This window comes from Oncorhynchus mykiss, chromosome 19, assembly GCF_057628025.1.
Source record: "Oncorhynchus mykiss isolate SJ-2025 chromosome 19, ASM5762802v1, whole genome shotgun sequence".
NCBI lineage: Eukaryota > Metazoa > Chordata > Actinopteri > Salmoniformes > Salmonidae > Oncorhynchus > Oncorhynchus mykiss.
This window is the reverse complement of record NC_143040.1, coordinates 61,237,821-61,264,249: the sequence shown is the minus strand read 5'-3', so window position 1 is coordinate 61,264,249 and position 26,429 is coordinate 61,237,821. Positions and strand designations below refer to the sequence as shown.

The 26,429-nt window shown below is 45.3% G+C and overlaps 1 protein-coding gene across 2 annotated transcripts in view; it reads left to right on the top strand.

Moving 5' to 3' along the window:
- kif26ba (kinesin family member 26Ba) overlaps positions 1 to 26,429 on the top strand; it is a 212,402-nt gene that overhangs the window by 141,030 nt on the left and 44,943 nt on the right. For both annotated transcript variants that reach the window (XM_036955054.2, XM_036955053.2), the window contains exons 7-11: positions 5,581 to 5,674; positions 13,343 to 13,488; positions 13,785 to 13,901; positions 15,697 to 15,880; positions 25,158 to 25,344. In XM_036955054.2, the coding sequence (XP_036810949.2) occupies positions 5,581 to 5,674; positions 13,343 to 13,488; positions 13,785 to 13,901; positions 15,697 to 15,880; positions 25,158 to 25,344 (728 nt within the window). The remainder of the gene's footprint in view (positions 1 to 5,580; positions 5,675 to 13,342; positions 13,489 to 13,784; positions 13,902 to 15,696; positions 15,881 to 25,157; positions 25,345 to 26,429) is intronic.

Here is a 26,429-nt window from a genome sequence, read left to right as displayed (position 1 = left end):
TACTCTCTGTGTAGGGCCAAATAGCATTCTAGTTTGCTCTGTTTTTTTGTTAATTCTTTCCAATGTGTCAAGTAATTATCTTTTTTTTTTCTCATGATTTGGTTGGGTCTAATTGTGCTGTTGTCCTGGGGCTCTGTAGGGTGTGTTTGTGAACAGAGCCCCTGGACCAGCTTGCTTAGGGGACTCTTCTCCAGGTTCATCTCTCTGTATGTGATGGCTTTGTTATGGAAGGTTTGGGAATCGCTTCCTTTTAGGTGGTTATACGGCTCTTTTCTGGATTTTGATAATTAGTGGGTATCGGCCTAATTCTGCTGTCTGTCTGTCTGTCTCTCTCTCTCTCTCTCTCTCTCTCTCTCTCTCTCTCTCTCTCTCTCTCTCTCTCTCTGTGCCTGTCTCTCAATTCAATTCAAGGGGCTTTATTGGCATGGGAAACATGTGTTAACATTGCCAAAGCAAGTGAGGTAGATAATATATAATCTCTCTCTCTCTCTCTCTCTCTCTCTCTGTGTCTCTCTCTCTCTTTGTATCTGTCTCTCTCTCTGTGTCTGTCCCTCTCTCTGTGTCTGTCTCTCTCTCTCTCTGTGTGTGTCTGTCCCTCTCTCTGTGTCTGTCTCTCTCTCTGTGTGTGTCTGTCCCTCTCTCTGTGTCTGTCTCTCTCTCTGTGTCTCTCTCTGTGTGTCTGTCTCTCAATTCAATTCAATTGAAGGGGCTTTATTGGCATGGGAAACATGTGTTAACATTGCCAAAGCAAGTGAGGTAGATAATATATAAAGTGAATATATAATCTCTCTCTCTCTCTCTCTCTCTCTCTCTCTCGCTCTCTCTCTTTCAAATTCAAATTCAAATTCAAGCTGCTTTATTGGCATGAAAAACATTGTGTCAATATTGCCAAAGCAACAATGTATACAATATACATTGTAACAAAATTGTAAATGATATCAAATAATAATATAAAATGGTAGTAAATAATAATACAAAAATAAATACAATAAAATGGTAATAGTCTACAGTAAACATTAATAATTATAGTAATAACAATAATAGTAATAATAAGTAAGTTACTGTTTACTATGCAGATGTTATTATTCAGTGTCCCTCAGGCTATGGCAGGAAAATACATATTTGGCTGCAAGAGGAGCCATTGCTCCTTCGCCCATGAGTATTCTTAGTTTTTCCTCTGGGTTCAATTTGTAAAAATGTGGAATATATGTAGTCATTTCTGTGAATAATGAATCTCTTTGTGAGGAATATTTATCACAGTAAAGGAGAAAGTGCATCTCTGTCTCTACCTCCCCTGTCATGCAGTGACCACATACACGCTCCTCTTTGGGTAGCCATGTCTTTTTATGTCTGCCGGTTTCTATTGCCAATCGGTGGTCACTCAGCCTGTACTTGGTAAGGATCTGTCTCTGCTTCGTATCTCTGACAGAGTAGAGATAATCAGCCAATTCATATTCTCTGTTTAGGGTCAGATAGCAATTTAGTCGGCTTTGGGATTTTGTTTCGTTTTTCCAGTATTGTAAGTATGATTCCTTTGATTGGTTCATGATTTTGTTTATTGGAATTCTTTCTTTTGAAGCAGTGCTGGTGTCAGCTTGATTGGTGAGGTCCAACACCAGCTGACTGAGAGGGCTCGTTTCTGGGCTCAGCTCTTGGGCTTGAAGTGCTTTAAATTGCAGACTCGAATTTGGACTTGAATTTAGATGTAGCCAAAATTTTAATGATCTTTTCTGTATTTTCATTATTACTGGAAAACGGCCCAATTCTGCCCTACATGCATTAGTTGGTGTATTTCTCTGGACTTGTAGAATTTTCCGACAGAATTCTGCATGTAGGGTTTCAATTGGATGTTTGTCCCACATTTTAAAATCCAGTTTATTGAGTGGCCCCCAAACCTCACTTCCATAAAGTGCTATTGGTAGGATTACACTGTCAAATATTTTAGTCCAAATTCTAATTGGGATGTTGATTTTGAATAATTTCATTTTTATTGCATACATTGCTCTGCGGGCTTTTTCTTTGAGTGCATTCACTGCCATATTAAAGTTTCCCGATGCAGATATGGTCAGACCAAGGTAGGTGTAATGTTTTGTGTGTTCAATTAAGGTGTTGTTCAGGGTGAATTTACATTTTTGTTTCTGACATCTGGGTTTTTTTTGGAAAATCATGATTTTAGTTTTTGGGAAATTTACTGCCAGGGCCCAATTATGGCAATATTGCTCCAGAATATTAATGTTTTGTTGAAGACCTTCTTTGGTTGGTGATAGAAGTACCAAGTCATCAGCATATAGCAGGTATTTCACCTCTGTGTCAAATAGTGTGAGTCCTGGGGCTGGAGATTGGTCCAACATGTCTGCTAATTCATTGATATAAATGTTGAAAAGATTTGGACTCAAATTGCAGCCTTGTCTCACACCTCGACATTGTGAAAAAAATTCTGTTCTTTGGTTTTTGATTTTTATTGCACACTTGTTTTCTGTGTACATACATTTTATTAAGTCATACACCTTACCACCAAGCCCACTTTGTAGAATTTTGTAGAATAGCCCTTCGTGCCAAATCGAATCAAATGCTTTTTTAAAGTCAATAAAGCAAGCAAAGATTTTGCCCTCTTTTTTTTGGTGGACGTGTTTATTAATTAGTGTGTGTAAGGTGTATATATGGTCAGTAGTGCGATGGTTAGGGAGAAAGCCAATTTGACATTTACTTATTACATTTTTTTCTTGAAGAAAGGTTTGAATTCTTGAATTCAAAATGCTACAGAAAATCTTTCCCAAGGTACTGTTGACGCAAATTCCCCTGTAATTATTGGGGTCTGATTTGTCTCCACTTTTGTGGATAGGGGAGATGAGCCCCTGGTTCCAGACATCAGGGAAGCAGCCAGAAGTTAAAACCATGTTGAACAATTTAAGCACAGCATTTTGCAACTCAGGTGTGCTGTTTTTCAGCATTTCATTTCTGATGTTGTCTACACCACAAGCCTTTTTTGATTTAATAGATTTTAGCTTTTCATTTAGTTCTTGTTGGGTTATTGGGTAATCTAATGGATTTTGGTTGTTTTTAATGACTGATTCCAGGATGTTCAATTTTTCTTTAATTTCTAATTGGTTCTGGTTTAAGTCTTTTTGTGGGATGTTTTTGTATAGATTATCAAAGTAAGTTTTCCAAATTCCTACATCTTGTATGGCTAATTCTTGTGGCTTTGTTGTGCTTAAATTGTTCCACATGTCCCAGAACTGATTTTGGTCAATTGCGTTTTCAATTTCATCAAGTGTCTTGTTGGTATAATTCAATTTCTTGCATTTCAGTGTTTGTTTATACTGTTTCAGAGTTTCAAAGTATTCATATCGTAGCTCTGGGTTGTTTTGCTGCTTATGTTTTTTGTTTGACATTTGTCTTAGGTGTTTTCTAATTGTTTTACATTCATTATCAAACCATTTGTCAGTAACATTTTGATTTTTGCTTCTGATGTTGCATTGCTTTGGTTTTCTCAAATTTGCTTTCGATGCTGCTTTTTGGAATATGCAGTTGATGTTTTGGGTAGCTGAATTGACACCATCTTTATTGTTTTGGTACTGTGAGTTATTGAAAAACTGTATAGAGTTCATCATTTCATTTGAGTTCAATGTTTCAATGAATGCCTCTGCACTGTTTGGAGCCCATCTGAACGATTGGTTTATGTTGTAAAGTTTATTGGGCTGTTTTTTTGAATGAATATTGCCGGTTAATTTCTTCAGAAACACGTTGATCTGACTGTGATCTGACAATGGTGTCTGTGGTCTGACAGTGAATGCACTAATGGAGGAGGGGTCAATGTCAGTGATGGCATAATCGACTACACTTGTCCCAAGAGCTGAGCAGTAAGTAAACTGACCTAAAGAGTCCCCTCTGATTCTACCATTAAGCATGTACAGGCCTAAGGCTCGACAGAGATGTACTAACTCTTTTCCATTTTTGTTCAGTATTTGGTCAGGACTGTTTCTATTATTTATAATAGGGCTACTGTACAAGGAGGGGTGTCCAAATATGTGGTGGTTACCTCCCGCATCAGTGTAGTCAGGCTCAGAACCTGTTCTTGCATTGAAATCTCCACAAAGAAGCACTTTACCCTGCGCCTGAAATGTAATGATTTCTGTCTGGAGATTGTCAAAAAACTGATCATCATAATATGATGAATCTGAAGGAGGAGCATAAGCTGCACATATGTATACATCATTGTCACAATAGATTGTACCTTTGTTAAGTTTTAGCCAAATGTGAGTGGTACCTTTTTTCATTTCATTCAGTGCTAAGTCCTGCTTATGCCAAATGATGATTCCACCTGAGTCTCGGCCCCGTTTAACATTTTTATGTTTGATTGATGGTAGTAAACTTTCTCTATAGCCTGAGGGACACTGAGTATCTATGTCTCCACGACACCATGTTTCCAGTAGGATTATGATGTCCTGTCCCTTGATGTTTTTAATCAATTCTGGATTAGTTGTTTTATAACCAAAATGTGAAGAGTATAGGCCCTGGATATTCCAAGAGCTGATAGTTAATGATCTCATTTATAATAAGTGATATTCACTGGTTTGAGTAAAGTACATCGAAAAAAACAAAAAAAAATAAAATATGTATATATTATTATATATATATCTTTCTCTCTCTCTCTTTGTGTCTCTCTCTCTGTGTCTCTCTCTCTCTCTCTCTGTGTGTCTGTCTCTCTCTCGCTCTGTGTGTCTGTCTCTCTCTGTGTCTGTCTCTCTCTCTCTCTCTCTCTCTCTCTGTGTCTGTCTCTCTCTCTGTGTCTCTCTCTCTGTGTCTCTCTCTGTGTGTCTGTCTCTCAATTCAATTCAATTCAAGGGGCTTTATTGGCATGGGAAACGTGTTAACATTGCCAAAGCAAGTGAGGTAGATAATATATAAAGTGCATTTATAATCTGTCTCTCTCTCTGTGTCTGTCTCTCTCTCTGTCTCTCTCTCTGTCTCTCTCACTCTCTCTCTCTTTCTCTCTCTCTCTCTCTGTTCGTCTCTCTCTCTCTCTCTGTGTGTGTCTCTCTCTCTGTGTCTCTCTCTCTCTCTCTGTCTCGCTGTCTCTCTCTCTCTCTCGCTCTCTCTCTCTCTGTGTCTCTCTGTCTGTCTGTCTGTCTGTCTGTCTGTCTGTCTGTCCGTCTGTCCGTCTGTCCGTCTGTCTGTCTCTCTGTCTCTCTGTCTCTCTGTCTGTCTCTCTCTCTCTCTGTCTCTCTGTCTCTGTCTCTCTGTGGGTGTGTCTCTCTGTGGGCGTGTCTCTCTGTGGGTGTGTCTCTCTGTGGGTGTGTCTCTCTCGCTCTGTGTGTGTGTCTCTCTCTCTCTCTCTCTGTGTCTCTCTTGTTCTGTCTGTGTCTCTCTCTCTCTCTCTGTCTCTCTCTCTGTCTGTCTGTCTGTCTGTCTGTCTGTCTGTCTGTCTGTCTGTCTGTCTGTCTGTCTCTCTCTCTCTCTCTCTCTGTGTCTCTCTCTCTCTGTGTCTGTCTGTCTGTCTGTCTGTCTCTCTCTCTCTGTGTCTCTCTCTCTTTGTGTGTGTGTGTCTCTCTCTCTGTCCGTCTCTCTCTCTCTCTCTAGGCGGAGGTTTGTGCTGGTACTGTAGCTGAGGTAATTCAGTCTGTGGTGAATGGAGCCGACGGCTGCGTCTTCTGTTTTGGCCACTCTAAACTGGGTAAGGATGTGTGTTGGTGTGATGGTCCCCACAAGTATAGTTAAACACGTCCACACACTCTGCCTGATGCTGTGTGTATGTACTCAGACTTTGACAAACCGAGTCTGACATTGCACACACAGTAAATGCTTTTGCTAAGAATCGACCGCTAGTTTTCTGAGTGTGACGTTCTCTGATCAACATGACTTCATCTCAGCCAGCCTCAACTATCAGCACAGACTGCATTCAGAGGGAGGGGGAGAGAGGGTAGAGGGTAGAGGGGGATAAAAGGTAGAGGGGGAGAGAGGGTAGAGGGAGAGAGAGGGTAGAGGGGGAGAGAGGGTAGAGGGGGAGAGAGGGTAGAGGGGGAGAGAGGGTAGAGGGGGAGAGAGGGTAGAGGGGGAGAGAGGGTAGAGGGGGAGAAAGGGTAGAGGGGTAGAAAGGGTAGAGGGGGAGAGAGGGTAGAGGGGGAGAGAGGGAGAAAGGGTAGAGGGGGAGAAAGGGTAGAGGGGGAGAGAGGGTAGAGGGGGAGAAAGGGTAGAGGGGGAGAAAAGGTAGAGGGTAGAGGGGGAGAAAAGGTAGAGGGGGAGAAAAGGTAGAGGGGGAGAAAGGGTAGAGGGGGAGAAAGGGTAGAGGGGGAGAAAGGGTAGAGGGGGAGAAAGGGTAGAGGGAGAAAAGGTGGAGGGTAGAGGGGGAGAAAGGGTAGAGGGGGAGAAAGGGTAGAGGGGGAGAAAGGGTAGAGGGGGAGAAAGGGTAGAGGGGGAGAAAGGGTAGAGGGGGAAAATGGGTAGAGGGGGAAAATGGGTAGAGGGGGAAAATGGGTAGAGGGGGAGAAAGGGTAGAGGGGGAGAAAAGGTAGCGGGGGAGAAGGGGTAGAGGGGGAGGAGGGGGAGAAGGGGTAGAGGGGGAGAAGGGGTAGAGGGGGAGAAGGGGTAGAGGGGGAGAAGGGGTAGAGGGGGAGAAAGGTTAGAGGGGCAGAGAGACAGGGGGAAAGAGCAGAAATAGAAAGAAGAATGAGAGGGAGAGATGGGCGCCTTAAAAAGACAGGAACTGAGAGAGAAATAAACTGAAAGGGAGAGAGAGAGAGAGAGAGGTCTTGTCTGAGCAGGAAGCTGGATCAACACGGTTTTAATCCCACTGAAGTCCCTCTTTAGACCGGCACAGTAATAAGTGTCAGGAACCTGCCTGGTCAAGTCTCTGGAACCTCTCTGTCTTAGTTTGCCTTCAACAACCATGCTTTCACACTCATGTAATCAGTCTACCCGTGACAGAATCAACTTAGTCTTACAGCCCAGACACACCTACATGTAAGTATACACACACACGCACAAGCACACACGCACAAAGGATAAACGTCACTCGACAGAATAACAAACAGCGGTCAAATTTTGCAGATGCTCTTATCCAGAGTGACAGTCAGCTAAGGAAAGTGTCCCCACCACACAGCACGGCCATTGCTAGTAAAATCTTCTAGAATCGGTGGTCACTCATGTTGTTTCAGTGGTCGTGGAAATGAAAGACCGAATCCTCCCTTTAGGAACAAAGACAGAGTCCTCTCTGCTCCACTAGCCTGCTTGGCCTGGAGAACACAATTACCTTTTATATTCCATCCAGGAAACGTCTGCTTCAAACGGACCACTGAATGATGGAGGGTGGGCCTGAGGTTACAGACCTGTAAGAGATGGCAAAGTGTGTGTATGCGTATGTTTGTGTGTATGTATGTGTGTGTGTGTTTGATGTTGAAATAGAATAAACTGCTCCACTGGTCGCTAATAGAGATCAGCTAGCATTACAGGCCAGTCCTGCCTCTCCCACTCCACATTAAGACCCGAGACTGCCAAATCACACACTCACGCACACACACTCTGTGTGGCTGACCATTTCATGTTGTAAATCAAAGAATGCCCATAATTATACTCCTGCCATTTAAGGGGTGATGAAAAGGGTGTATCCATTCTCCTGTCATTTAAGGGGTGCTGAAAATGGTGTATATATTCTCCTGTCATTTAAGGGGTGCTGAAAAGGGTGTATCCATTCTCCTGTCATTTAAGGGGTGCTGAAAAGGGTGTATATATTCTCCTGTCATTTAAGGGGTGCTGGAAAGGGTGTATCTATTCTCCTGTCATTTAAGGGGTGCTGAAAAGGGTGTATCTATTCTCCTGTCATTTAAGGGGTGCTGAAAAGGGTGTATCTATTCTCCTGTCATTTAAGGGGTGCTGAAAAGGGTGTATCCATTCTCCTGTCATTTAAAGGGTGCTGAAAAGGGTGTATCTATTCTCCTGTCATTTAAGGGGTGCTGAAAAGGGTGTATCCATTCTCCTGTCATTTAAGGGGTGCTGAAAAGGGTGTATCCATCCTCCTGTCATTTAAGGGGTGCTGAAAAGGGTGTATCCATTCTCCCGTCATTATGGAACATGTTCTTGTCCTGCTACCCCTCCATTTTCCATTCATGGTTTTTCACTCCCTCTCTCTAACTAGCTGCCAGTTGAGGGCGTATGAGGCGTCTGTTTCTCAAACTAGACACTAATGTACTTGTCCTCTTGCTAAGTTGTGCACCGGGGCCTCCCGCTCCTCTTTCTATTCTGGTTAGAGCCAGTTTGCGTTGTTCTGTGAAGAGAGTAGTACACAGCTTTGTACGAGATTTTTCAGTTTCTTGGCAATTTCTCACATGGAATAGCCTTCATTTCTCAGAACAAGAATAGATTGACGAGTTTCAGAAGAAAGTCCTTTGTTTCTGGCCATTTTGAGCCTGTAATCGAACCCACTAGTGCTGATGCTCCAGATACTCAACTAGTCTAAAGAAGGCCAGTTTTATTGCTTCTTTAATCAGAACAGCAGTTTTCAGCTGCACTAACATAATTGAAAAAGGTTTTTCTAATGATCAGTTAGCCTTTTAAAATGATATTAGATAACACAACGTGCCATTGGAACACAGGAGTGATGGTTGCTGATAATGGGCCTCTGTACGCCTATGTAGATATTCCATAAAAATTAGCTGTTTCCAGCTACAATAGTCATTTACAACATTAACAATGTCTACACTGTATTTCTGATCAATTTGATGTTATTTTAATGGCCGAAAAATTTGCTTTTCTTTCAAAAACAAGGACATTTCTAAGTGACCACAAATGTTTGAACGGTAGTGTAGATTCAATAAGGACTGAGGGAATGAGATTCAATAAGGACTGAGGGAATGAGATTCAATAAGGACTGAGGGTATGAGATTCAATAATGACTGAGGGTATGAGATTCAATAATGACTGAGGGTATGTATAATTCAATAAGGACTGAGGGTATGTAGATTCAACAAGGACTGAGGGTATGAGATTCAACAGGGACTGAGTGTATGAGATTCAATAAGAACTGAAAGAGAAGAGAGGGGAGGAGGACAGCAGAGGAGAACAGCAGGAGCGGGGTATATAATTGAGTCCCACGCTCTCTTGCTCTTATATTAGCTCATCCTCCCTGAGCCCTCTGATTGGATAAGTGGCCCTGGGCAGTATGGCCATCCCTTTAATGGCAGCCATCTTTATGTCTTTAATCGATGTAAAACTCCTGTCGCTGTGGGCTTTCTTGACTCCAGCCTGCTAGTCTATGTACTGCTATCTGAGTCAGAGTGCAAGTGTTCCGCTCAGGCCTCCATTGAGGCCAGATTGGGCCCAGGCCAGACCACTCTGCTGCTGATTGGGCCCAGGCCAGACCACTCTGCTGCTGATTGGGCCCAGGCCAGACCACTCTGCTGCTGATTGGGCCCAGGCCAGACCACTCTGCTGCTGATTGGGCCCAGGCCAGACCACTCTGCTGCTGATTGGGCCCAGGTAAGACCACTCTGCTGCTGATTGGGCCCAGGCCAGACCACTCTGCTGCTGATTGGGCCTAGGCCAGACCACTCTGCTGCTGATTGGGCCCAGGCCAGACCACTCTGCTGCTGATTGGGCCCAGGCCAGACCACTCTGCTGCTGATTGGGCCCAGGCCAGACCACTCTGCTGCTGATTGGGCCCAGGCCAGACCACTCTGCTGCTGATTGGGCCCAGGCCAGACCACTCTGCTGCTGATTGGGCCTAGGCCAGACCACTCTGCTGCTGATTGGGCCCAGGCCAGACCACTCTGCTGCTGATTGGGCCCAGGCCAGACCACTCTGCTGCTGATTGGGCCCAGGCCAGACCACTCTGCTGCTGATTGGGCCCAGGCCAGACCACTCTGCTGCTGATTGGGCCCAGGCCAGACCACTCTGCTGCTGATTGGGCCCAGGCCAGACCACTCAGCTGCTGATTGGGCCCAGGTAAGACCACTCTGCTGCTGATTGGGCCCAGGCCAGACCACTCTGCTGCTGATTGGGCCCAGGCCAGACCACTCTGCTGCTGATTGGGCCCAGGCCAGACCACTCTGCTGCCGATTGGGCCCAGGCCAGACCACTCTGCTGCTGATTGGGCCCAGGCCAGACCACTCTGCTGCTGATTGTGGTACAGTGCCTTGTAAAAGTATTCACCCCCCTTGGCTTTTTTCCTATTTTGTTGCATTACAACCTGTAATTGACATTTATTTTTATTTGGATTTCATGCAAAGGACATACACAAAATGGAAAAGTGGTGTGTGCAAATGTATTCACCTCCTTTGCTATGAAGCCCCTAAATAAGATCTGGTGCAACCAATTACCTTCAGAAGTCACATAATTAGTTAAATAAAGTTCACCTGTGTGCAATCTGAGTGTCACATGATCTGTCACATGATCTCAGTATATACACACCTGTTCTGAAAGGCACCAGAGTCTGCAACACTACTAAGCAAGGCGCACTACCCAGCAAGTGGCACTATGAAGACCAAGGACCTTTCCGAACAGGTCAGGGACAATGTTGTGAAGTACAGAACATCTGTACACCCTGTTACTAGCCTGTTCAACCTCCCTTTCATATCGTCTGAGATCCCCAAAGATTGGAAAGCTGCTGCGGTCATCCCCCTCTTCAAAGGGGGAGACACCTTAGACCCAAACTGTTATAGACCTATATCCATCCTGCCCTGCCTTTCTAAAATCTTCGAAAGCCAAGTTAATAAACAGATCACCGACCATTTTGAATCCCACCGTACCTTCTCCGCTGTGCAATCTGGTTACTAGCTGGTCATGGGTGCACCTCAGCCACGCTCAAGGTCCTAAACGATATCATAACCGCCATCGATAAAAGACAGTACTGTGCAGCCGTCTTCATCGACCTGGCCAAGGCTTTCGACTCTCAATCACCACATTCTTATCTGCAGTCTCAATAGCCTTGGTTTCTCAAATGACTGCCTCTCCTGGTTCACCAACTACTTCTCAGAAAGAGTTCAGGCCCTTCTTTGGACACTGTGTTAACTAACCTCCAGACGAGCTTCAATGCCATACAACACTCCTTCCGTGGCCTCCAACCGCTCTTAAATGCTAGTAAAAATTAAATGCATGCTATTCAACCGTTCGCTGCACGCACCTGCCCGCCTGACTAGCATCACTACTCTGGACGGTGCTGACTTAGAATATGTGGACAACTACAAATACCTAGGTGTCTGTTTAGACAGTAAACTCTCCTTCTCCTTCCATAGCCTCCAACACTCTACTCAGCAAATTTGATGCAGTCTATCACACTGCCATCCATTTTGTCACCAAAGCCCCATATATTACCCGCCACTGTGACCTGTATGCTCTCTTTGGCTGGTCCTCACTACATATCTGCAGCCAAACCCACTGGCTTCAGGTTATCTATAAGTCTTTGCTAGGTAAAGCCCTGCCTTATCTCTGCTCACTGGTCACCATAGCAACACCCACCCGTAGCACTCGCTCCAGCAGGTATATTTCACTGGTCACCCCCAAAGCCAACACTTCCTTTGGCTGCCTTTCCTTCCAGTTCTCTGCTGCCAATGACTGGAACAAATTGCAAAAATCACTGAAGCTGAAGTCTTATATCTCCCTCTCTAACATTAAGCATCAGCTGTCAGAGCAGCTTATCGATCACTGTACCTGTACACACCCAATCTGTAAATAGCACACCCAACTGCCTCATCCCCATATTGTTATTTATCCTCTTGCTCTTTTGTACCCCAGTATCTGCACATCTATCATCATCTGCACATCCATCATCTACACACCTATCACTCCAGTGTTAATGCTATATTGTAATTACTTCGCCTCTATGGCCTATTTATTGCCTTACCTCCCTACTCTTTTACATTTGCATTTGAGAATCTGTGGTATGACTTAAAGATTGCTGTACACCAGCGGAACCCATCCAACTTAAAGAAGCTGGAGCAGTTTTGCCTTGAAGAATGGGCACAATACCAGTGGCTAGATGTGCTTATAGAGATGTGCTTATAGAGACATACCCCAAGAGACTTGCAGCTGTAATTGTTGCAAAAGGTGTCTCTACAAAGTATTGACTTTGGGGGGGGGGGGGGGGGGGGGGGGGTGAATAGTTATGTACACTCAAGTTTTCTGTTTTTTGTCTTATTTCTTGTTTTATTTCTTGTTTGTTTCACATTAAAAAAATATATTTTGCATCTTCAAAGTGGTCGGCATGTTGTGTAAATCAAATGATACAAAGGCAACAAAAATCCATTTTAATTCCAGGTTGTAAGGCAACAAAATAGGAAAAATGCCAAGGGGGGTGAATACTTTCGTAAGCCACTGTATTTACATTATCAACCCCATAAGGCGCTGGCACACTCCGGCAACTGTGTGTGTGACATATGGCTTTGTTTAGCCGTGAGTTTGATCTCTCTCCTGTCAACAGCAGGGGCCGTCTCCCTATGTCAGAGGGACAGGTGTAGGCACACAGTGGGGATACACACACATAGCACGTACACATACACACATGCATGCCCACACTCTCAATTCATCTACAGCTGGGTTATTTTGGGGTCTGTGGGTCAGCAGACTTGAATGCATCGCTCTGCGCACACAGACAATCTGGGTGTCAAACCACACACACATATACACAACATTCAACCAGAGTGTGTGTGAAAAGCACACAAACATGCGGAAGATGTCAGTGCCCCTTGCCAAACCTGACACATTTAGCTAAAACCAGAGTTAATTTAAAAGCAGACAGAAGGGATGGGCTGTAGAAACGGGAAAAGGGAAGGAGGATAGAGGAGGAGGAGAAGGGGAGGAGGATAGAGGAGAAGGATAGAGAAGGAGTAGAAAGAGAGGGGAAGGAGGATAGAGGAGCAGGAGAAAGAGAGGGGAAGGTGGATAGAGGAGAAAGAGAGGGGGAGGGGGATAGAGGAGCAGGAGAAATAGAGGGGAAGGAGGATAGAGGAGGAGGAGGAGAAAGAGAAGGTAAGGAAGATAGAGGAGGAGAAGAAAGAGAGGGGAAGGAGGATAGAGGAGAAGGAGGATAGAGAGGGGAAGGAGGATAGAGGAGCAGGAGAAAGAGAGGGGAAGGAGGATAGAGAGGAGGGAGGACAGACTGTGTGTTTGGTAGAGGATATCATGTTAATGACCATTGTACTCCACTGCTGATGGAGTTCTAATCATTCTGGGAGTGTTTACTAGAATGGCTAGATCTGTAAACCAGATCACACTCAGAACTTTCATCTCCTCTTCCTCTCCTGTGTGTGTGTGTGTGTGTGTGTGTGTGTGTGTGTGTGTGTGTGTGTGTGTGTGTGTGTGTGTGTGTGTGTGTGTGTGTGTGTGTGTGTGTGTGTGTGTGTCCATCCTACAGGTAAATCCTACACCATGATAGGTGGTGACGAGTCCATGCAGACCCTGGGGATCATCCCCTGTGCCATCTCCTGGCTCTTCAAACTCATCAACGAGAGGAAGGAGAAGACAGGAGCACGTTTCTCTGTCCGAGTCTCCGCCGTAGAGGTCTGTTACACTTATGGGAAACAGAGCTGCTCTGATTGGTCAAAAGACCAATTAGTGGTAAAAGATCAGAATTGGGCTGCCTGTAAAGGCATTTTAAGGGCTGGTTTCTGAGACTCAGATTAAGGGAGATTCTCCATGCATTTTTATCCAGGAGTAGTCTTAATCGGGGTCTGGGAAACCAATCCTTATTCTTTTGTGTACAAATGACTGAATTAACAATAGCAATATGTATGAGATACTTGTTCTAGGTGTGAGGGATAGATGTAGAGTTCTGAGGGTGGTGTTCTATGTTCTAGGTGTGGGGTAAAGAGGAGAACCTGAAGGACTTGCTATCTGAAGTGGCGACAGGCAGTTTGCAGGACAGCCAGTCCCCTGGAGTCTACCTCTGCGAGGACCCCATCTGTGGCATGCAGGTAAGATGGCACTAGTCAACTTGTAAACTAATCAACTTAACCTTGATCGTCTGGAACAAAACCCTGCACGCCCTGCCGCCGTCCAGCTAACTAGTGTCATTATCTAGATGGCTTTGAGCTTTGACTTCAGCAACAGCTACTCTTCCTGGGGTCCATGCTGAACACAGAGAGAGACGGTAACATGAAGTAACTCATGATGAATCCACAAGACTACAAGGAGAGCGACAGAGGTAGTCTGCTGAGAATCTCCCATGGTTGAGACTAGTAGAGTGCTGTGGCTCCTCTAGTGTTTTCCTCTGCTGAGAATCTCCCATGGTTGAGACTAGGAGAGTGCTGTGGCTCCTCTCGTGTTTTCCTCTGCTGAGAATCTCCCATGGTTGAGACTAGTAGAGTGCTGTGGCTCCTCTAGAGTTTTCCTCTGCTGAGAATCTCCCATGGTTGAGACTAGGAGAGTGCTGTGGCTCCTCTCGTGTTTTACTCTGCTGAGAATCTCCCATGGTTGAGACTAGGAGAGTGCTGTGGCTCCTCTCGTGTTTTACTCTGCTGAGAATCTCCCATGGTTGAGACTAGGAGAGTGCTGTGGCTCCTCTCGTGTTTTATTCTGCTGAGAATCTCCCATGGTTGAGACTAGGAGAGTGCTGTGGCTCCTCTCGTGTTTTACTCTGCTGAGAATCTCCCATGGTTGAGACTAGGAGAGTGCTGTGGCTCCTCTAGAGTTTTCCTCTGCTGTAACTAACTGTGGTGTTGTCAAAGGAAACCCACACTGCTAAGGCAGCTGGAGGACTGTGTGTGAGGATGGCAGTATCAGACCTAGAGCACTGTAGTAGTATATTATGATATATCTCTGTGTGTCTACCCCCAGGCACTAGGCTCTGTTGTCTTAGCTGGCTGTTTTTAACCTAACACTGTCTCTATGGAGACACACACACACACATGCAGAGAGGCACACACATGTGCACGCTCATACGCACAAACATATGCATTTTTACACACGCATGCATGCAAGTGCTTGTACATACACACATACACAAGCACTTGTGCACACACATGCATGCACACACACACACATACACACACCTTATCTGTAGAGAAGAGCAAAACCGCAAACTTCATAAAAGAATCAGAACACTGCCAGCTAACCCACCAGTTATCTATCCCCCTGTGTGGATTGATCCTCAATTGGTGCTTTTCTCTTCCGGGTTGATTTAGCAACTATGCTTCATAATGGAGGAAGGGAGGGAGGTGGGGGGGGGGCGGGGGCTCGTGAGCATGTGTGATTTGGCAGCCTTGGGTCTTAATGTGGTTGTCAAACTGTGTTGCCCTTAGCTGGTATAGCTTTCTGCTCATTTAGGGATTATCATTGTGTCTTTTCTAAACATCAATAAGAGAAACAGACAGACAGGATTTTATCACCATTATGTTAAATGTAGATGCGATTAGTGTGTGTGGGTGCATTCGTGTGTGTGTGTGGTTATATGTTGATAGGATTAGTGTGTGTGGTTAAATGTTGATAGGAGTATTGTGTGTGAGACAGGGGTATCAGTGTAAACCCTAGCTAATCTGAGATAATCTCATGCTGTAATGATACCCCGCAGCAGTTTAGTGATAATGTGAGTCTCACTCTACAGACACTACACACTGCATCACACGTACGCACACACACACTTACACAAACACACAGAAATGACTGTCGTTTGTAAAATTAGTATTTTTTTCTCCTAATAGTGAAACCAAAGTCAAATTTACTAAAGAATGAAAGTGTCTTTTCTCACCTACTCTGTAATGTTCTTCCCAGCTCCAGAACCAGAGTGAGCTGCGAGCCCCCACGCCAGAGAAAGCAGCCTTCTTCCTGGATGCAGCCATAGCAGCTCGCTATAGCAACAGAGCTGACTCCGACCCGGAGGAGCATCTCAACTCACACATGCTGTTCACACTGCACATCTACCAGTACCGCATGGAGAAGACTGGCAAGGGAGGGAGTGAGTACTACACACACACAGACACACACACACACACACACACACACACAGACACACACACACACACACACACACAGACACAGACACACACACACACACACTTTAATGGACACTACCGTTCTTTATAATAGAAGTAAAATAATGAAAATGTCACCCTAAACTGTACTGATTGATACTATATATTTATAGATACTATATATTTATAGTTTAAAAAAAATAATATCATCTGTGATGATTTGATAATAAACACAAACTAAAGACATTCATCAACGACAGCTGGGAGAGTGTGCTTCAGATCGCCTGTATCTCATCCTCTGCAGCTCTGGGCTCGTTTGAGTTTGACTCCCGCTGTATCTGTCGTGTCCCAGGTTGTCAGTGAGACTGTCTCCGTGCTAATTATACAGTGTGATGTCACGAGCCCTTTTGAGGGAATAAATAGTGTGTGATAGCGTAGTGAGATGCTTGATAACATGGCTAGGAGAATGTGTTGTTGGCCTGTACCAGCCCCATTTCTCCACGGCCGGTATAGGCCCGTGATCCATCTTCTTCTTCTTCTCACCGAGGAGATTGAATCCTCAAGTTACATTTTACGGATCAAATGGTGTAGTCGAGGGTCATACAGATGTAGGATCATAATTTGATCACTCTTTTGGAGTGTATTTGAGTTGTAAAAAAGCTTCTAAAGTTTGTAATTTCCACTTTGACATTTCAGACTTGATTTGCCCTCACAAAGTATGTATCAACTACAAAAATGTATATTAATTATGACGCACATAATAATTCGCATTTCCTGATGCTGCATGATTATTCTCCTGCTGTAGCAAACTGGCTCACGTTAAGATCCTTCTGTACGTCAGAACTCTTTCGTAACTCATTAACTGCCCTCCTCCACATCACAATTCATTTGGTCATAATGGTCTATAATGCACACATGAAAAGTCTATGTAGGAATTCTATGCAGTCAAAGTCAAATACATTTTTTCAATTTATAAAGCATTTATAGCTAAGCACGTAATACTAGTTAACTGTGCAGTTTGCCACTGTTCTATAACACCAACATTAAAGGTCTATGAATGAATTCTATGCAGGGTCGTTCCATGTCATTTCAACAAACCATGACACCCACCATCTCAAATTGTTTTGAAATCGCTTCTGTAGTTAGAAACATATAAGATTTGCATTCCTGCAATATTATTTTGTTTAAATATGATTTGGTCTCTGAGAAATTAAGCTAATTGATTGCTCCCAAATTTGCCATTTTAATTTATAGGATTTGTATAATATTCAATAAATATAGTACCTAACATCCGATTTGGACTAAACTTTTTACTAACAATGAGTAAGACATGAGGAATACAAATACATGGTCAGAATCCACCCACGGAACCCACACACGCCACGCTAATCCCAACCCAACAACGAGTATATCGTATCAGTTCTCTCTGTCTGACAAGTAGTATGTAGTATTGTTTCTTCATCTTTTGTAATGAATTCTCAGTGAAATTGGTGGTGTTCCCCCGTTCAGAGAAATGAGTCATTGAAGTTGTTAGGTTCATGTCCCATTCTGCATCCTGATATTACCTGGTTCTGACCACTAGATGGTGCTGTTCCTGTTAATGGACAATATTTTTTTAAAGACCCCCCCATTAACTTTTTTGCATTTGTGGCAGAAATCCAATGCAAATCAATGGTACCTATATTAGCATTTTCACACTTCATATTAGTACGTTTTACTCACTAAAATAGTTGTTGCTAGCTATGAGTCTGAAATTAGGAATTTAATTTGAATGCTTTGAATATTAGTCTTTGTTAAATCTATTCAAGAAAAGTCAAACTGGAAAATGTCAATAGTAGGATTCTTCGGCTTCGTGCTTGCAACTCCAGGCTTATGGGTTCGATTCCCATGGGGGACCAGTATGGGGAAAAAAGGTATGAAAATGTATACTGTAAGTCGCTCTGGACAAAAATGTCAAATGCAATGGGAAAATATGTTTGACTTTACTTTGACTGCATATAATTCATACATAGACCCTTTATGTGTCCGTTATAGACCAGTGTGACCAACTTAATTGTGATGTGGAGGAGGGCTGTTAATAAGTTACGAAAGAGTTATTGAGATGACACTGAACTACACGCTTTTGATCCGTAAACTTTACCCTGAGAAGTCCACCCTGTGGAGACCTTCATGCCCCATTGACCTCCGTGAGGAGAAGAAGAAGAAGGTAAGTCACAGGCCTTTACTGGCCGGTGGGGGAAATGGGTCTGGTACAGGCTACATATCAGCATCATTCTCAAAACATGATTTGGCCTTTTGGCATGTTCACTAATATATGCTTTGGATAGATTTCATTAACATTTAATAATACGCTTGGGACCTGTTATAACACGTTCATGAAATGCTTATAGATATTTATATAAATGCGTTATGGATATGAAGTCAAAGTAAATCTTTACCGCTCGTTGGAACAGCTACTCACACACATTCACACAGACGGAGAGACATGCACACACACACACACTCATGCACACATTAATACACTGACACACACTTGGACACAAAGATTGCTCTGAGAAGGTAAATTGGATATACATGTACTGTGGGGGCCCAGAGAGGTGTTCATTATTGACTGACCTTGAGCATACACAAGGAAGCCTGTGTATAACCCCCTCTAGCTGGGTGAGCCTGACGGGCCGGCTGAGGCACGGGTCTGGACAAGCCAGGCGTGGGATCCTGGCAATCCTGCTGAGGCTTGGTAGCCTGACGATCCGGCTGAAGCGTGACGTGGGTTGTGCGCCTTCCGAGCCAACCGGGGCAAGGAAACCTCTCGATCCGGCTAGGGCAAGGAAACCTCTCGATCCGGCTAGGGCATGGAAACCTCTCGATCCGGCTAGGGCATGGAAACCTCTCGATCCGGCTAGGGCATGGAAACCTCTCGATCCGGCTAGGGCATGGAAACCTCTCGATCCGGCTAGGGCATGGAAACCTCTCGATCCGGCTAGGGCATGGAAACCTCTCGATCCGGCTAGAGAATGGAAACCTCTCGATCCGGCTAGAGAATGGAAACCTCTCGATCCGGCTAGGGCATGGAAACCTCTCGATCCGGCTAGGGCATGGAAACCTCTTGATCCGGCTAGGGCATGGAAACCTCTCGATCCGGCTAGAGAATGGAAACCTCTCGATCCGGCTAGGGCATGGAAACCTCTCGATCCGGCTAGGGCATGGAAACCTCTCGATCCGGCTAGGGCATGGAAACCTCTCGATCCGGCTAGGGCATGGAAACCTCTCGATCCGGCTAGAGAATGGAAACCTCTCGATCCGGCTAGAGAATGGAAACCTCTCGATCCGGCTAGGGCATGGAAACCTCTCGATCCGGCTAGGGCATGGAAACCTCTTGATCCGGCTAGGGCATGGAAACCTCTCGATCCGGCTAGAGAATGGAAACCTCTCGATCCGGCTAGAGAATGGAAACCTCTCGATCCGGCTAGGGCATGGAAACCTCTCGATCCGGCTAGGGCATGGAAACCTCTCGATCCGGCTAGGGCATGGAAACCTCTCGATCCGGCTAGGGCATGGAAACCTCTCGATCCGGCTAGAGAATGGAAACCTCTCGATCCGGCTAGAGAATGGAAACCTCTCGATCCGGCTAGGGAATGGAAACCTCTCGATCCGGCTAGGGCATGGAAACCTCTCGATCCGGCTAGGGCATGGAAGCCCGACGATCCGGCTAGGGCATGGAAACCTCTCGATCCGGCTAGGGCATGGAAACCTCTCGATCCGGCTAGGGCATGGAAACCTCTCGATCTGGCTAGGGCATGGAAGCCCGACGATCCAGCTAAGGCACCCCCGGTTCCAACGGCGGCAGCCCCCGGACCCGACGTCACCACCAACCGAAACGCCAGCACTCCCATATGCTTCATTTGATGGCTGCTGCATTCTGTAAGGACTGACGCTGGAGATGAGAAGCAGGTATGGAGAGTCAACATTTAATCGGAACAGACATGAAAACAGGAACAGTGTCAGAACCGGGTAAAACACAGACGTAAAACGATGCATACAGCAGTGGGGAACAGAGCAGGGAACTGACACATATAGGGGAGGTAATAACAGGTGATTGAGTCCAGGTGAATAGAGCAGGGAACTGACACATATAGGGGAGGTAATGCACATGTGATTGAGTCCAGGTGAACAGAGCAGGGAACTGACACATATAGGGGAGGTAATAACAGGTGATTGAGTCCAGGTGAATAAAGCAGGGAACTGACACATATAGGGGAGGTAATAACAGGTGATTGAGTCCAGGTGAACAGAGCAGGGATCTGACACATATAGGGGAGGTAATAACAGGTGATTGAGTCCAGGTGAACAGAGCAGGGAACTGACACATATAGGGGAGGTAATGCACATGTGATTGAGTCCAGGTGAGTCCAATAATTTGCTGATGCACGTGACGAGGGAAGTCAGGTGTGAGTAATGATAGTGGCATTGCAGGACAGCCTGGCGCCCTCGAATGCCAGGGGGGGAAGAGAGGTAGGAGGCTTGACAGCGTTTGAGCCCATCAGTTGTGTTGTGACAAGGTAGGGGGGTATACAGAAGATACCTCTATTTGGTAAAATACCATATAAGTCCATATTATGGCAAGAACAGCTTAAATAAGCAAAGAGAAATGAAAGTCCATCATTATTTTAAGACATGAAGATCAGTCAATACGGAACATTTCAAGAACTTTGAAAGTTTCTTCAAGTACAGTTGCAAAAACCATGAAGCGTTATGATGAAACTGGCGCTCATGATGACCGCCACAGGAATGGAAGACCCAGAGTTATCTCTGCTGCAGAGGATACGTGAATTAGAGTTACCAGCCTCAGAAACTGCTGCCCAAATAAATGCTTCACGGAGTTTAAGTAACAGACACATCTCAACATCAACAGTTCAGAGGAGACTGCGTGAGTCAGGCCTTCGTGGTCGAATTGCTGCAAAGAAACCACTACTAAAGGAGATTTTTGGTTCCAACCACTGTGTCTTTGTGAGACGGTTTGTGGGTGAACAGATGATCTCTGTGTATTTCCCACCATAAAGCATGGAGGAGGAGGTGTTATGGTGTGGGGGTGTTTTGCGGTTGACACTGTCTGATTTATTTAGAATTTAAGGAACACTTAACCAGCATAGCTACCACAGCATTCTGCAGCGATAGGCCAGTCCCACTAAGCCCAATCCAGATGGGATATGATTTGTTTTTCAACGGGACAATGACCCAACACACCCCCATGAGGCTGTGTAAAGTGCTATTTTTGTCACGCCTGCTCCCGCTCTTTCCCTCTGGCGCTCATGGGTGCCGGGCTCCCCAGCATTACGCACTCCTGCCACCATCATTACGCACACCTGCTTCCCTCGTCACTCGCATCAGTGATCATTTGGACTCCTGGACTCAATCACCTGTGTTATTTCCTTCCCTATATCTGTCTGTTCCCCGCTTCTCCATTAACATTCGCAGGTCATTTTGTTACCCGTGTGCTGACGCTGTTCCTGTCTTGTTCCTGTCTTGGTCCTGTCTTGTTCCTTGTCTGTTCCTCATTAAATGTTTGACTCCCTGTACCTGCTTCTCGACTCCAGCGTCAGTCCTTACAATTTTACCAAGAAGGAGAGGGGGATGGAGTGCTGCATCAGATGACTTGGCCTCCACAATCCCACGACCTCCACAAGGAAATGGTTTGGGATGTGTCGGACCGCGGAGTGATGGAAAACCAGCCAACAAGTACTCAGCATATTTGGGAAGCTGGTTGAGAGAATGTGCAAAGCTGTCATCAAGGCAAAGGGTGGCTATTTGAAGAATCTCAAATATAAAATATATTTAGATTTGATTTTTTTTAACACTTTTTTGGTTACTACAGGATTCCATGTGTGTTATTTCATAGTTTTAATGTCTTCACTGTTATTCTACAATGTATAAAATAGTAAAGAAAGAAAGAAAAACCCTGGAGTAGGTGTGTCCGCACTGGTACTGTGTTTCTGTTTTTTAATTCAAAGAATGTGCTATTTTCTTTCTAAACCTGTTTTCGCTTTGTCATTATGGAGTATTGTGTGTAGACTGAGTAATTTGTTTTATTTAATCCATTTTAGAATAAGGCTGTAACGTAACAAAATGTAGAAAAAGTCAAGGGGTCTGAATACTTTCCGAAGGCACTGTAAGAGAAATAGGAGTCGACTTTGTATGAACAGCCTTGTTGGCACATGCTAAAGTAAACTTATGGAGGGAATAACAATTTAATGTTTCAGGATGTCTGTCAAGAGCCAGCTAATATGTTTTAAAGAGAGCTTTTTTTAGCACTTTGAATGTATTACAGTTACACCCAGCTTTTACACCCAGCTTTTACACCCAGCTTTTACACCCAGCTTTTACACCCAGCTTTTACACTTCTGATTTAACTTCGGTGTCACGATTGTCGTAAGAACATTCGGACCAAAGCGCAGCGCGATATGGGTTCCACATGTTTATTCAATGAAACGCACTAAAACAATAAAGAACAAACAAAACGTGAAGCTATGAAGTGCTCACAGGCAACTACACATAAACAAGATCCCACAAAACACAGTGGGGAAATGTCTGCCTAAATATGATCCCCAATCAGAGACAACGATAAACAGCTGCCTCGGTGACAGTGCGGCTCCGGTGCTGGTCTTTTCCCCCGCCCAGATCACGTGTCCGGCCATGGAGCCGGGTAAAACGCCGTGCCCGGACTGGGCCTTGGCGCAGAGGAGGGCCCCGGCCAAGGAGCTGGGTTGGCCGCTGTGCCTGTACTGGGCACCGGCGCAGAGGAAGGCTCCAGCCTTGAAGCGGGACTGGACGCCTGGACTGGGTACCGTTACAGAGGAAGGCTCCTGCCCTGGAGCGAGACTGGATGCCGTGCCTGGACTGGGTACCGGCGCAGACGAAGGCTCCTGCCCTGGAGCTGGAGGTTCTGGACCGTGGACCGTCGCAGGAAGCTCTGGACTGGGGACCGTTGCCGGGTGCGTGGCACCGGACTGGTGACATGCACTTCGGGGCAAGTGCGAGGAGCAGGCACAGAACGTACCGGGCTGGGAAGGCGTACTGGAGACCTGGTGCGTAGAACCGGCACAACTGGTACCGAACAGATGACAACCTCCGCACGGTGAGTGCGAGGAGCAGGCGCAGGACGTACTGGGCTGGGGAGGCGTACTGGAGACCTGGTGCGTGGATCTGGCACAGATTTTACTAGACTGATAGCACGCTCCTCAGGACGAGTACGGAGAGCTGACTCAGGTGGCATCAGACTGATAACACGCTCCTTAGGGCGAATGTCGTGCATCATACACCAACACAACAACTCTCTCATTTCTCTCTCCTCCAATTTCTCCATCAGCTCACTGACGGTCTCTGACTCTCTCCGGTCACTCTCCTCCAATTTCTCCCTCTTCTCCCAGACTGATTCTGGTTCACTCCCCGGCTCCGCCGACCACCCCGTGTGCCCCCCCACAAACATTTTTTGGGGTTTTGGGTTGTCTTTTGGGCTCCACATGTTTATTCAATGAAACGCACTAAAACAATAAAGAACAAACAAAACGTGAAGCTATGAAGTGCTCACAGGCAACTACACATAAACAAGATCCCACAAAACACAGTGGGGAAATGTCTGCCTAAATATGATCCCCAATCAGAGACAACGATAAACAGCTGCCTCTGATTGGGAACCATACCAGGACAACATAGAAGTAAACAACCTAGATAGGAACACCCCCATAGCTAGTCACACCCCGACCTAACCAAAATAGAGAATAAAAAGGCTCTCTATGGTCAAGGCGTGACATTCAGACTTCTCTTGTTGGAGTATGTTGGTTGTAGAAGGGTACTACATATCCATCGTGCTGTACTGTTTGATTCTACACACACACACACACGTGTGCACGCACGCCCACACACATTCCCACACACTCCTCCTCCCCGCTCCCAACAGGTAATGTGTTGACAGGAAAAGGACCACGTAGCTGAACACAAACCTGTGTGTGTGTGTGTGTGTGTGTGTGTGTGTGTGTGTGTGTGTGTGTGCGCGCGCTCGTTTCCTGTCACACTGTGAAAGACTGTTACTGGGTTTCCTAACACCCTGTGAAAGACTGTTACTGGGTTTCCTAACACACTGAAATACTGTTACTGGGTTTCCTAACACACTGTGAAAGACTGTTACTGGGTTTCCTAACACACTGTGAAATACTGTTACTGGGTTTCCTAACACACTGAAAGACTGTTACTGGGTTTCCTAATACACTGTGAAATACTGTTACTGGGTTTCCTAACACACTGTGAAATACTGTTACTGGGTTTCCTAACACACTGTGAAAGACTGTTACTGGGTTTCCTAACACACTGTGAAATACAGTTACTGGGTTTCCTAACACACTGTGAAATACTGTTACTGGGTTTCCTAACACACTGTGAAATACTGTTACTGGGTTTCCTAACACACTGTGAAATACTGTTACTTGGTTTCCTAACACACTGTGAAAACTGTTACTGGTTTTCCTAACACACTGTGAAAGACTGTTACTGGGTTTCCTAACACACTGTGAAAGACTGTTACTGGGTTTCCTAACACACTGTGAAAGACTGTTACTGGGTTTCCTAACACACTGTGAAATACTGTTACTGGGTTTCCTGTCACACTGTGAAAGACTGTTACTGGGTTTCCTAACACACTGTGAAAGACTGTTACTGGGTTTCCTAACACACTGTGAAATACTGTTACTGGGTTTCCTGTCACACTGTGAAAGACTGTTACTGGGTTTCCTAACACACTGTGAAATACAAAAAAATATATGTTAGGCACAACGATTAATAATAATAATTAATATCTCTCTTGCGCACCCCTTTTTCACTTCCCTTTCTCTCCTCCATCTCTTTCTCCCTCTCCTTCTCTCTCTCCCCCTCCCCGCTGTCTCCCTCTCTCCCCCTCTCTCCCTCCCCCTCTCTCCTCCGTCTCTTTCTCCCTCCCCTCATTTTCTCTCCTTCTCTCTCTCCTCTTCCCCGCTGTCTCTCTCCCCCTCTCTCCCTCCCTCTCTCTCTCTCCTCCTTCTCTTTCTCCCTCCCCGCCCTCTCACTCCCCCTCCCCCTCCCCGCTGTCTCCCTCTCTCCCCCTCTCTCTCTCACCACCTTCCCCACCTTTCGCTCTCTCCCCTGCCCTCCCTCCTCTCTCGCTCTCTCTCCCCCCTTGCCCTCCTTTCACTCTCTCTCTCCCCCCTGCCCTCCCTCCCCTCCCTCTCTCTCCAGTGTCAGGAGGTCGCAGTAGGCTCCACCTGATAGACCTGGGCAGCTGTGTGAAGGTGCTGGGAGGAGGGAAGGGCAGGGACAGCAGTGGTAGTAGCAGCACCACAGCAGCAGGGCTGTGTCTGTCTCTGTCTGCCCTGGGGAACGTCATCCTGGCTCTGGTCAACGGCAGCAAACACATCCCTTACAAGTACGTGTCTACTGTGTGTGTGTGTGTGTGTGTGGGGGGGGGGGGGGGGGGGGTTGTATTAGGTTTCACTCTCACCAAAATCTGTCCAAAATAAACCAATGCATGGCCTTATTTTGGACCTAAGCTTATCGCCTGCCTTCCCGCCTTTGGGACTCTCAATGTGGCGGAGACATGAGTATCTCATTATATACAGATCTCTGGACGGATCCGTTTTTACGCCTGCTATGTTAAGTTAGATACACACAGATCGCATGAGAGAGGAATGTACACAACATAACTACGAGAGGGACAGAAAGTATGCCTTGTGTACTTTGAAGAACTAGTCAAATAATCTTGTCAGAAAGCTCTGCAGCACACTTAGGCAGGCTAGCTTAATAGCATGACTAAAGACAGTACAGTATGGGGAGTACAGATAATATTAGATGGTCTGGCTAGCTGACTGCTACAGCCTGAACTGAGATGAGGACTTTAAAGTAAAATATTAAGTAATCAAATAAAAACAACTATTATTATTATTTCATATTTTTCTACTTATGTCTACCCAATGTGGACCTGACAGAGAATATTGAATATTTTTTATGTTTTGGCAATTGAATGTTCACCTTGAATTTCCATTAAAAAAACTCTAGAACCATTGTAATGTCATTCTTTCCTAATGCATTTAATGTAAAAAATAAATATAAAATCAAAAAATCGAAACCCTTTTGATTTTCTAATAGTCGAACCAAAACCGAACTGACCTCAAAAAACACTAATCGCTCAACACTAGTATGTATATGTGTGTGAGTATGTATTCATCTGTCAGTGTGTGTCACTGAGGACCTCTTGGAGGTGAGATTCAATGGCCTTACAATATCAGTCAGACACAGTTAGCTAGTTCTTTTTAACATCTATTTCATACTAATCTATAGGACTTGTTTAGAGACTTGGCCTTCCCTAAATAACCCTAACCTTGGGACTGAGTGGGACTGGGTCAGCTGCCGCTAGTGACTGGCTCATTAGGGATCTCTATGGCTGCATTTACCCAGGCAGCCCAATTCTGATCTTTTGCCACTAATTGATCTTTTAACAATAGTTAGGCAAAA